The 10,910-nt window shown below is 48.8% G+C and overlaps 1 protein-coding gene across 1 annotated transcript; it reads left to right on the forward strand.

Annotated features, from left to right (window-relative positions):
- Window positions 1–6,132: 6,132 nt before the first annotated feature.
- LOC311358270 (putative ribonuclease ZC3H12C) lies at window positions 6,133–10,423 on the forward strand (the record flags this gene model as incomplete). Its single annotated transcript, XM_084478265.1, has 5 exons — window positions 6,133–6,953; window positions 7,520–7,659; window positions 8,102–8,336; window positions 8,597–8,703; window positions 8,877–10,423. 5 exons carry the CDS (start codon window positions 6,133–6,135, stop codon window positions 10,421–10,423), a joined length of 2,850 nt encoding a protein of 949 aa, XP_084334391.1.
- Window positions 10,424–10,910: the final 487 nt, after the last annotated feature.

The raw sequence follows: 10,910 nt of genomic DNA on the forward strand, positions 1-10,910 counted from the left end.
ATGAGGAATGGGAGAATCTTAATCTTAACAGACTGACTGAAAGGCTTACTGACTGACTGAGGGACAGAGAAATTGACAGACTAACCAATAGACAATATCAATTCATATCACATATCATATCACTAGTGGAACAATTTATTTTAAAATATTGAAATATTACTCGTTTTCTTTCTCATTTCTTTTGCATCTCAATTCACCAACATTCTCAAATTATTTCTTCCCAGCTCTATCCCTCAATATCTCACTTTATTTTTCTCTCCCTACATCTTCATATCTTTACATAATATGACAATTATTTAGCTGACACTCTTGTCCAAAGCGACGTGCAGTTCTCTCTCTCTCTGTCTCAATCTCTCCTCTCTTTTCTGCTTGTACTATTTTCTCTCTAAACCATGTTCTTCTTTATGTCTACATCCTCTGCATCCCACCTGCTACACACACACACACACACACACACACACGCACACACACACAGTTCCTTACCCTGCTCTAGCAGCCAGTTCTGCAGAAGGTTTTACTTCCAACATAATTCAGCTCATTGTGCCCCAATCGCCCTCCCTCCCCCTCCCCCTCCCTCCCCCCATCCTCCCCCCTCCCCCCGAGAAACAAAGACATTTAGGACCCAGTCCCTAGTGGGGCAGGTGTTCCCTACCACCTCCTCGTGTGTGTGTGTGTGTGTGTGTGTGTGTGTGTGTGTGTGTGTGTGTGTCTGTGTGTGCACACAGCAGGGGCTGGGCTTTGTGTTACATCTCAACCATTGTCAATGTACCTCCCCCCCTCCCCCCCCATATTGGCTCGAAGCACCCACAGTGTGTGTATGTGTGTGTGTGTGTGTGTGTGTGTCTGCGTGCGTGCGTGTGCGTGTGTGTGTGTGTGTGTGTGTGTGAGTGTGAGTGAGAGGGATCCCCAAAGGCTTTGGAGAAGTGGGAGAGTGAGCTTGCGCGTAACATTGTGAGGTCACTGCGCTCCTATTGGCCCGTGGGCCTACGGTGGGGAGCTGGTCTGGGGGGCCTCTCATTCCAGAAGTTCACTTGTGAGGCTGACAGACCCGGGACACAGACCTCCACCAACCCACCCAGGAGCTCTTCCACACCCAGGACGTAGGACCTCCTCCCAGGCCCCCACCCTCCGTAGACCTGGATTACCAGCCCCTTTGGATTCTTAGTGGGACCCCTTGGCTCACACGGGAGGACTGGTGTGTTCTCCGGGTCGTTCCGTCAGAGGTTCTGGTGAACGTAGCAGTGAGGCCGCGACTCCCGGAGGTCCTGAAGAAGTCTGGCTGCCGTCTCCCCTCAAGCATCTCGGGTGAGTTAAAACAGAGCAAACCAAACGATTAGACCTATCGAGTCCGTTCAGAGCACCACAAAAGCCCTCGCCTGTATAGGCGGACGGCAACATACGTGTTTTAGGAAGTCTGATGGGATGGCTGAATGAATTGTGTTGGGTGTTGACTGTGATCAATGGTAATGATTTTCCTGATGATAGGTGGAGTTTGTGTCTAGAGAGAGAGTTTTTTTTAGATGAAGAGAGCAAGATAAGGAGAGAGCGAGGGTGAAGATTTGATGGACATCCTGTTTTGTGTCTGAAAGGGTTTGTGTGGATGAGTGTGTGTGTGTGTGTGTGTGTGTGTGGGTGTTTGTTTGTGTGTGTGTGTGTGTGTGTGTGTGTGTGTGTGTGTGTGTGTGTGTGTGTGTGTGTGTGTGTGCAAACATGGGTGTCTTTGCCTGAGTGTATGTGTTTGTATGTGTGATTGTGTGTATGTGCATGTGCGTATGCATCGGTGCATGTGTATGTGTGTGTGTGTGTGTGTGTGTGTGTGTGTGTGTGTGTGTGTGTGTGTGTGTGTGTGTGTGTGTGCATAAGCCTGTGCATATGCATCTGTGCGTGTATATGTGTGTGTGCGAGTGTGTGTCTGTGTGTGTGTGTGTGTGTGTGTGTGTGTGTGCGTGCGTGCGTGCATGCGTGCGTGTGTGCGTGCGTGCGTGTGTGTATGTGTGTGTGTGCGTGTGCGTTTCTCAGAGGTGATAGTGATGCCTCAGCCAGGTCACATGAGTCATGACTGGGGTATCGCTGAGCTACTGAGCGCGCTCAGTAGCAGATGATCCAGGCCACCACCAGTTGCAGAAGAAGAGCATCTGTCACCACCCCTCCTCCCCTGCAAACACACACACACACACACACACACACACACACACACACACTCCCTCCCCCAGCTCTCTTTGTCTCTCTCAGACATGGTGGGTGTTGGGGGGGGGGGGGGCAGCCAGCCCTCTGGGAGCACACACCCCCCCCCCCCCTCTGACACACACACACACACACACACACACACACGGTTAAGTTTATGCATTATGTGAGAGATGGTTAAGTTTTGGTATAAGGTTAGAAATGGTTAAGTTTAAGTATAAGGCTAGAGATGGTTAGTTTAAGTATTAGTTTAGAGATGGTTTGTTGAGGTTTTAGGTTAGAAATAGTTAGGTTTAGTTATTAGGTTAGAGATGTTAGCTATTCTGTTTGAGATGGTTAAGTTTAATTATTTGGTTAGAGATGGTTAAGTTGAGATATAAGGGTTAAAGATGGTTAGTTAAGGTATTATGTTAGAGATGGTTAAGTTGAGATATAAGGGTTAGAGATGGTTAACTTTAGGTATTAGGTTATAGATGGTTAGTTAAGGTATTATGTTAGAGATGGTTAAGTTGAGATATAAGGGTTAGAGATGGTTAACTTTAGTTATTAGCTTATAGATGGTTAGTTAAGGTATTATGTTAGAGATGGTTAAGTTGAGATATAAGGGTTAGAGATGCTTAACTTTTGGTATTAGGTTGGAGATTCTTAGTTCAGGTATTAGGTTAGAGAAGGTTTAAGATGTAAGAGAATTGTCTCCTCCCGCCCCCTCCTCTCCAGACTATAGATTAGTGAACACACAGGCCAGCCATTTCAAAGGAGAACAAAGTAGCAGTAGTATTGTTATCTGGTAAGCCGGTATTTTGATTGTTTCCTTAATCTCTGATGACATGCAGTATAATGGTTGAGTACAGTAAATATTCTACATATAGCCAGTTCGTCGCGGTATTAGGTTAGAGATGGTTGGGTTTTAGGTTAGAGAGGGTTAGTTAAGATATTAGGTTGGAGATGGTTATTGTTGGGTATAAGGTTGGAGCTGGTTAGTTTATGTTTGAGGTTAGAGAGGGTTAGTTTAGGTATTAGGTTGGAGATGGTTAATGTTAGGTATTAGGTTGGAGATGGTTAGTTTAGGTTTTAGGTTAGAGAGGGTTAGTTTAGGTATTAGGTGATTAATGTTAGGTATTAGGTTGGAGATGGTTAGTTTAGGTTTTAGGTTAGAGAGGGTTAGTTTAGGTATTAGGTGATTAATGTTAGGTATTAGGTTGGAGATGGTTAGTTTAGGTTTTAGGTTAGAGAGGGTTAGTTTAGGTATTAGGTGATTAATGTTAGGTATTAGGTTGGAGATGGTTAGTTTAGGTTTGAGGTTAGAGAGGGTAAGTTTAGGTATTAGGTGGTTAATGTTAGGTATTAGGTTGGAGATGGTTAGTTTAGGTTTTAGGTTGGAGATGGTTAATGATGTGTGACATGTAAGATCTTGCCAAATGAGTCCTCCAAATGCTAAACAAATAGGGGGCAGCATATTCCCAGAAAGTTATAGAGTCCACCCCTATTGTATTCAAACAATCTAAACCACCTTTAAACAAACAGCTAACTTAGCATTAAGTACATTAACACTGTCAGTAACGTTATACAAGTAGCTAACTTCATAAGCTATTGCAATATAGCCAACGAAATCATGAACAGCTGTTTACTTACCATTGTAGAAGAAAGGTTGTGAGTTCAGCATTCAGGGCTCAGCTCAGCTAGCTGCTAACTTAATAACATAACTATGTTATGTCTTTGACATACCATAAAAACTGTTATTTCATCATATTCTGTTGATTGTTAATTAATTGCGGTTCATTGTTGAATATTCTTAACTACTAATCTTCCGTGTTGCAGCTTTAAGTTTAGGTATTAGGTTGGAGATGTTTAGGTGTTATGGTAGAGATGGCTATGTTTAGTTATTAGGTTACAGATAGAGTTAGAGATTGAAAGATTTAGGTACTAGGTGAGATAACCATTCAAATTAGGGCATCTTAGACTTATAGTAGACACAATGGGATGATCAAAATGTATATTATAGTCCCTGGAAAGAGCAAGGCACTACCACTGACAGGCTGAGATGTATATTCCCTCGACAGAGCAAGGCACTAACACTGCCGGAGTTTGAGGTTCTATACCTAGTGTTGGTTAGAGGTAGAGCCAGGCATTGACCCTACCAGGGTTATTGGTTCTATTCCCTTTGTAGATCAGAGAGTAGAGCCAGGCATTAACACTGGTAGGGTTAGGGGTTTTATTTCCTGTGAAGATCAGAGAGTAGAGCCAGGCACTAACACTGCCAGGGTTACGGGTTCTATTCCCTGTTTGGATCAGAAAGGAGACCAAGGCATTAACACTGGTAGGGTTGGGGGTTCTATTCCCTGTGTACATCAGAGGAGAGAGCAGTACTAGGAGGGGAGGGGAGGGAGGGAACATTCCTGCTCTGTCACGTCAGAAAGCTGCTGCTTCAGCAGGACCACTGTGACGTCACTAACTGGGTCATTTAGTACATTGTGTGTGTGTGTGTGTGTGTGTGTGTGTGTGTGTGTGTGTGTGTGCGTGTGTGTGTGTGTGTGTGTGTGTGTGTGAGGACAAATGTGCACACATATATAACGTTTGGCCCTGTGTGTATGTGTGTGCAAAGTTGCGTGCATGTATGTGCATGCATCTGTGTTTCTATGTATAAGCATGCATTTGCACGTCCTTGGGTGTGTGTGTGTGCGTGTGTGTATGGGTGTGTGGGCATGTGTGTGTGTGTGTGTGTGTGTGTGTGTGTGTGTGTGTGTGTGTGTGTGTGTCTGTGTGTGTGTCTGTGCAAACAATGGCAGCCTGCCAGCAGGGCTTGCAGCTGCTGTGTTGAGCAGCAGGCTGCCAGACACACTTCACCCTCCCCCCCTCCCTCTCTCTCACCCGCTGACCCCTGACCTCTCACCTCCTCACCCCTCCTCTCTCACTTTCTCTTTTTGTTCTTCCTTTGTGTTCGCAGGACTAAATTATATATGTCTTTATTCCTCGTGTGTGTGAGTGTGTGTGTGTGTGTGTGTGTGTGCGTGTGCGTGTGTGTGTGTGTGTGTGTGTGTGTGTGTGTGTGTGTTTGTGGCAGAGGGGTCAGAGGATATCTGGTCATGTCCCAGTTTCCTCCAGTGAAAGAGAACTGTTGGGCATATTAATGTGTTTACACATGATATTGTAGTGCACAAAACCTTACACAACTTTGTAGAGGATGAAGCACTGTTCTAAGATGTCCTCTTTGTCCTCTTCTCCTTACATGCAAATCCATGGAGTGGGGAAAGGAGGGGGAGTCAGAATTTCTGTATTCATTTCTGAACCTGCCAACCTGGCACATTTAGTTAGCCTCAAGGTGTGCACTACAACAAATACTGTCTCCATCCCAAATAGGAATTCCCCAAATAAAATAAAGTATTTTGTTTACCTTGAGACTAGTTACGTTGACACAGCAGCAGCAACATCTCCATCAGGAACATTTCAGTCAAATATTTCCTTTTTCTATTTGTGGTGTGAGTAATGCGCTGCTCACATGCTTAGGGCTAGGATATGGTGTGGGGGTTGAAACACTTTGATCTGAAAAACAAAACTGTGCACTTAGAGGTGCCAGAACATCTTGTACCTCAGAACTCTGTTTGACCCAGGAGCAACACTATAACTATAACCTATAATCTTCCATTTATTGATGAACAAGATAATCGTTCCTTTTCAAGATGTACACAAAGCAAGGTAGAGGCTTCGGGCACATTTACTCACATATGTCATCATTTATACTCATCCTAACCTGATAAAGACGTTCCAAGACACAGTTTGGAAATAGCCGTCAGGGGGAAACTGTTTTAACATGCTTTGTCTCCCTCTGTCTCATAAGGAAGCCCCGGTAGGCGTGGCCACAGAGCTGTCAATTCTCAGACCCGGGAGCGAGGGTGGTCCTGGTCAGTGAGGGAGAGGCGGAGCGCCAGACTGGATGTGTGAGGCGGATTCATGGGCCTGAAGAACCATCTGGACGATGGGACAGGCTGCACGCTCAGCCTGGGGCTGGATTTGGACTACCTCCATGTGGAGAGCACCGAGCGCCAGGCTAACCTGAGCAGCGGCGCAGGCTCCAGGCAGCACAAGGTCTCGCAGGCTGGGGAGGACGCTGTGAAGCTGGGAGCCCACGGCCAGGATCCCAGGAGCAGCAGTGACAGCGACAGCGGCAACAGCAGCTACAGTAGTAGCAGTACTGCCAGCAGTGCTAGTTTAATCAGCGACGGCAGCAGTAGTAACTGTAGTAACTGGTCTGAGGAGAGCGCTGTCTCAGACAGTGAGGATGAGCTGGCCCACAATGGCTCTGGTCCCGAATTCCCCAAGCTTCCGAACGCTGACCCGGACCCCGGACCTTGCACGGCCAAAACCCCTGAGCAGTACCACGACCCCGGGCCAAGCCAGGCCTGTGAACAGTTCCCAGACCCTGTGCCACCGGAGATCCCTCCCCCTGGAGACCCAGGCCTGCCCCAGCGCTCCAAGGTGGACTTTGCTCTGAAGCTGGGCTACTCTGAGGACGTGGTCCTGCAGGTGCTGGGGAAACTCGGTCCCCAGGCACTCATCAACGATATCCTCGGAGAGCTGGTCAAACTCGGGCCCCAGATCGACATGGAGCCTGCGTCGTCCGCGGGCTCCTCAGGTTCCCTGTTCTCCTCCCCCTCGCTCTTCTCCTCTGCCTCCTCCCCGGACTCCTTCAGGACCTCCTGCTCCTTCCAGCAGCCGGACGACAAGGAGAACCTCCGCCCTGTCGTCTTGGACGGGAGCAACGTAGCCATGAGGTGAGGAGCAGACCTTCATCAGTTACAGTATTAACACAGCCCCTCCCGCACCCTCCGCTCAACCTGCTGGACTACTCACCCTCCCCAAACCCCCCACACACAAGACTAAGATTAAGATTCCATCACAACATTCAAATCCAAATTCAAAACCCACCTGTTTAAACTGGCATACGCAATATAACTATACTGTGCACTACAGTAACCAGTGATCGATCGTTTGGTTTTAATAATGTTTGATGCTGTTATTTTATGCTTTGTTGTTGTTATTTTATGCTTTTACTCTATGTAAGGTGACCTTGGGTGACTTGAAAGGCGCCAAAAATAAAATGTATTATTATTATTATTATTATTATTTATTTATAGTCTGTGCTTCATCACGGCAACAAACAATAAAGGGTTTCTGGATGATGTATAATGCAGAATGGGAAGACTTCTGAGACTGTAGCTCTGATCAGGACTCACCTTATAGAATTGTTATCTATATTGTTATCTATTTTTCATATTCATATAAAAAAAACTAAAACTTAAAACCAAACATAAAATATCAATATTTATTTTCTCCCCAGTCATGGCAACAAGGAAGTGTTCTCCTGCCAGGGTATCCAGCTAGCTGTCGATTGGTTCCAGGAACGCGGTCATCGTGACATCACAGTGTTTGTACCGGCCTGGCGCAAGGAGCAGTCACGCCCTGATGCCCTGATCACAGGTAACACACACACAGACACACGCTTCAGCAACTGAGAGAGAGAGAGATTTGCATACAGACCATTTCCACCATCTCTCATTTTATTGGTCTTTTAATGGTCGGCTCGAGGGAATCTGTGGAAACGTGCTTCTCTGACATTTTATCACACACACACACACACACACACACACGCACACACACGCACATGCACAAACACACACACTTACATTTTATGTTGCAATGTAGAAGAGATGCCAGCCAGCATGTCTTGTTCTACATTTATCTCTCTATCACAATTTATTTATTTTTCTCGCTCTCTTTTACCCTCTATTTCTCTCTCTCCTTTCTCCCTGTGTTTATCTCTCTCTCTCTCTCTCTCTCTCTCTCTCTCTCGCACTCTCGCTCTCTTGCGCGCACTCTCTCTCTCTCTCTCTCTCTCGCTCGCTCGCTCTCTCTCTCACAGACCAGGAGATCCTGCGTCGCCTGGAGAAGGAGAAGATATTGGTCTTCACACCATCTCGTCGTGTGCAGGGCCGGCGCGTGGTCTGCTATGATGACCGCTTCATCGTCAAGCTGGCCTATGAGTCAGAGGGGATCATCGTCTCCAACGACAACTACCGCGACCTGGCCAACGAGAGGCCAGAGTGGAAGAGATTTATCGACGAGCGGCTGTTGATGTACTCCTTCGTCAACGACAAGTGAGAGGACCTTCTTCTGAAGCTTCCGGCATCCAATCTCCTATATTTCAGGAACCCTCCAGGTGTTCCTCAAGGACCTATGCTTGTTCCTTTGTACTTGAACGGATCCTCTTTACATCCCTTATGATGTCATTCAGCTGTCGATACGGATAGTGTAAAACTCTTGCTGTGTATTCAGGTTCAATACAGATTGAGTTTGCATTTCTCGTTAGGGTTAGGGTTAGAACGGATCGTGTTTACATCTCATATTGTGTATTCAGATTTATGCCTCCCGATGACCCGCTCGGACGCCACGGGCCCAGTCTGGACAACTTCCTGCGAAAGAGGCCCGTTCTCCCTGACCACCGGCAACAGCCATGTCCCTATGGTAACCTTATCTTGCACCTCCAATATCCCCTTTCATCCCTTTTCTCAAATCAACATCCAGTCCATTCACTAATAGAAAGGCTCAGATGATCACTATGACACTGTATTTCAGACCTCTCTACCCTCTCCCAATAATTCAGGTATATTTCTCTTGTTGTCTATGTATGTTCTCAGGAAAGAAATGTACTTACGGCCATAAGTGTAAGTTCTACCACCCAGAACGGGGCAGCCTGCCTCAGAGAGCGGTGGCCGACGAGCTCCGTGCCAGCGCCAAGAGTTCCTCCTCAGCCTCCAAAAGCACGACGGGCCCACCTCCGAGCATACCCAGCAGCCAAAGAGAAGCCGTCTCGGACGCGGTGACTTCCCGGGAACCTCCAAAGAAACCGTCAGATCCCAGAAGCTTCTCCCTGAGCGACCTCCTGGACGAGCAGCTCGGAGTGCGCACCAAAGTGGACAGCCGGCGGGGGAGCGGCAGCAGCAGCTGCAGCGGAGGCAGCCTCCTGGGGCTTCCTGCTCCAGGGGGCCCTCCTTCGTATGTTAACCAGGACAGGTGGGACCACCCCGGGAGAGGAGGTGGTGGAAGCTCCAGAGCTGTGGGAGCCTCGGGTCCGAGCCACATCAGAACGTATCCCAGGTGCGAGTCCCCAGAGCCGGCCTTCAGCGCCCTTGGGAGGACCTACTCCAGCCTGAGTGTGGTGGTACCAAAGACCCCCGAACGGTTCTCCCCGGCCGACCTACGCGCCGGCTCGCTGCCGTCAGAATGCGGCAGCGACGGCAACGTCAGCTCCGACTCTTTCTCGCCGGACCCCGTGTTGGAGGACTGCCTGAAGTGCTCCCACCACTACCACACTCCCCACCACTACCCGCACCAACACTGCCCCAGGCGGTACGCTCACTTCAGCAGCCGACCGTCCCCAGAGCAGCCCCCGGCCCAGGCCTACTCCCTGCCGCAGCCGCAGCGGAGACCAGCCGCTGGTTATGCCCAGGACGACTCCACCTCGTCTCACCCCTCTTGCTCCCCGCTGCTCTTCAGTCCTCCGTTACCCTACCGACCCCCCCTCCAGCACCGGGCCGCCCCGGGCAGCCATCTAGGGGGGCTCCCTGGAGAGTACACCCTACCTCCTCCCACGCCACGCCAGACCTCCTCCGCTCACGCTCAGACTGGCACTCCCAGTCGGAATGTCCTGCGTTGTTCGTGGCAGGATAGTCGGCTCCCAGACCAAGGCCTGTACGAGGGCCCTCCCACTCTCTCACGAGCAGGGTACCCTGGGATAAACCAGCTGCCTCAACACCCCCCACACCACCAGCAGCAGGAGAATCTGGCGAGCTGGAGCACCCACTTCCAGCAGCAGCCCCCCCACCCACGCTACGTGCAGACTCCCTTCCATAGTTTCCCGGAGGTCCGTGAGGAGCCTTGGGCCTCGCCGTGGGGGAGGTGCACCCACCCGTCACCTCGCCGTCTCCCATCAGCCCAGCAGAGCCAGACCCTGTCCCCCGCCGTCTCCCCTCACTACGGCCACCAGACCCCGGCTGCACCCCGCCAGGAGCCCCCCGGTCTGGGGGTCCACTACCAGGACCTGAGGGAGAAGGTGTTTACCAACCTGTGTAACATCTTCCCCCAGGAGGCGGTGAGGGTGGTGATGGGGAGGAACCCCCACGTCACCGACGCTCAGCAGCTAGCCGCGGCTTTACTGATGGAGAAGACGCAGCAAGGTTACTGAGCACGTGCAATGGGGACTTGGAGTCGAGGCTTCCACATGATCTGGGATGATGGGGTTATGGAAGACTTGCTTTCGCAACGGTTTTGGTTGATCCCATAGGGGCTCAGGGGAATTCTGTTCCTCTAAACATTTTCTTTGGTTGACAAAAATAATAGTTAAAAAAGAGCTGTTTGTGGACTGTTGGTCTGGACGAAGAACCTAGCCTGTCCGCCTTCAAGGAGATGAAACTGCTCTCAGTATCCCTACCAAAGCATTTGAATATCCATGTCGTAAAATGATACTTATTTAAGAGATTAAATCCTTTTTTTTCTTTTGAAAGGGCTCTAATGCTTATTGCTCCTTCAAGAAAATATTGACATGGTTCTGAAAGAAGTAGATGGTATCTTTATTATAAGAAGTGGATTTTCATACAAGGGCATCTCAGAGATAATTTTATTCAATACATTTATTTGTCTACTCTCCTGGTTCCATGGGTACCAAATTTTGG

This window comes from Micromesistius poutassou (assembly GCF_964030765.1).
Source record: "Micromesistius poutassou genome assembly, chromosome: 14".
Lineage (NCBI taxonomy): Eukaryota > Metazoa > Chordata > Actinopteri > Gadiformes > Gadidae > Micromesistius > Micromesistius poutassou.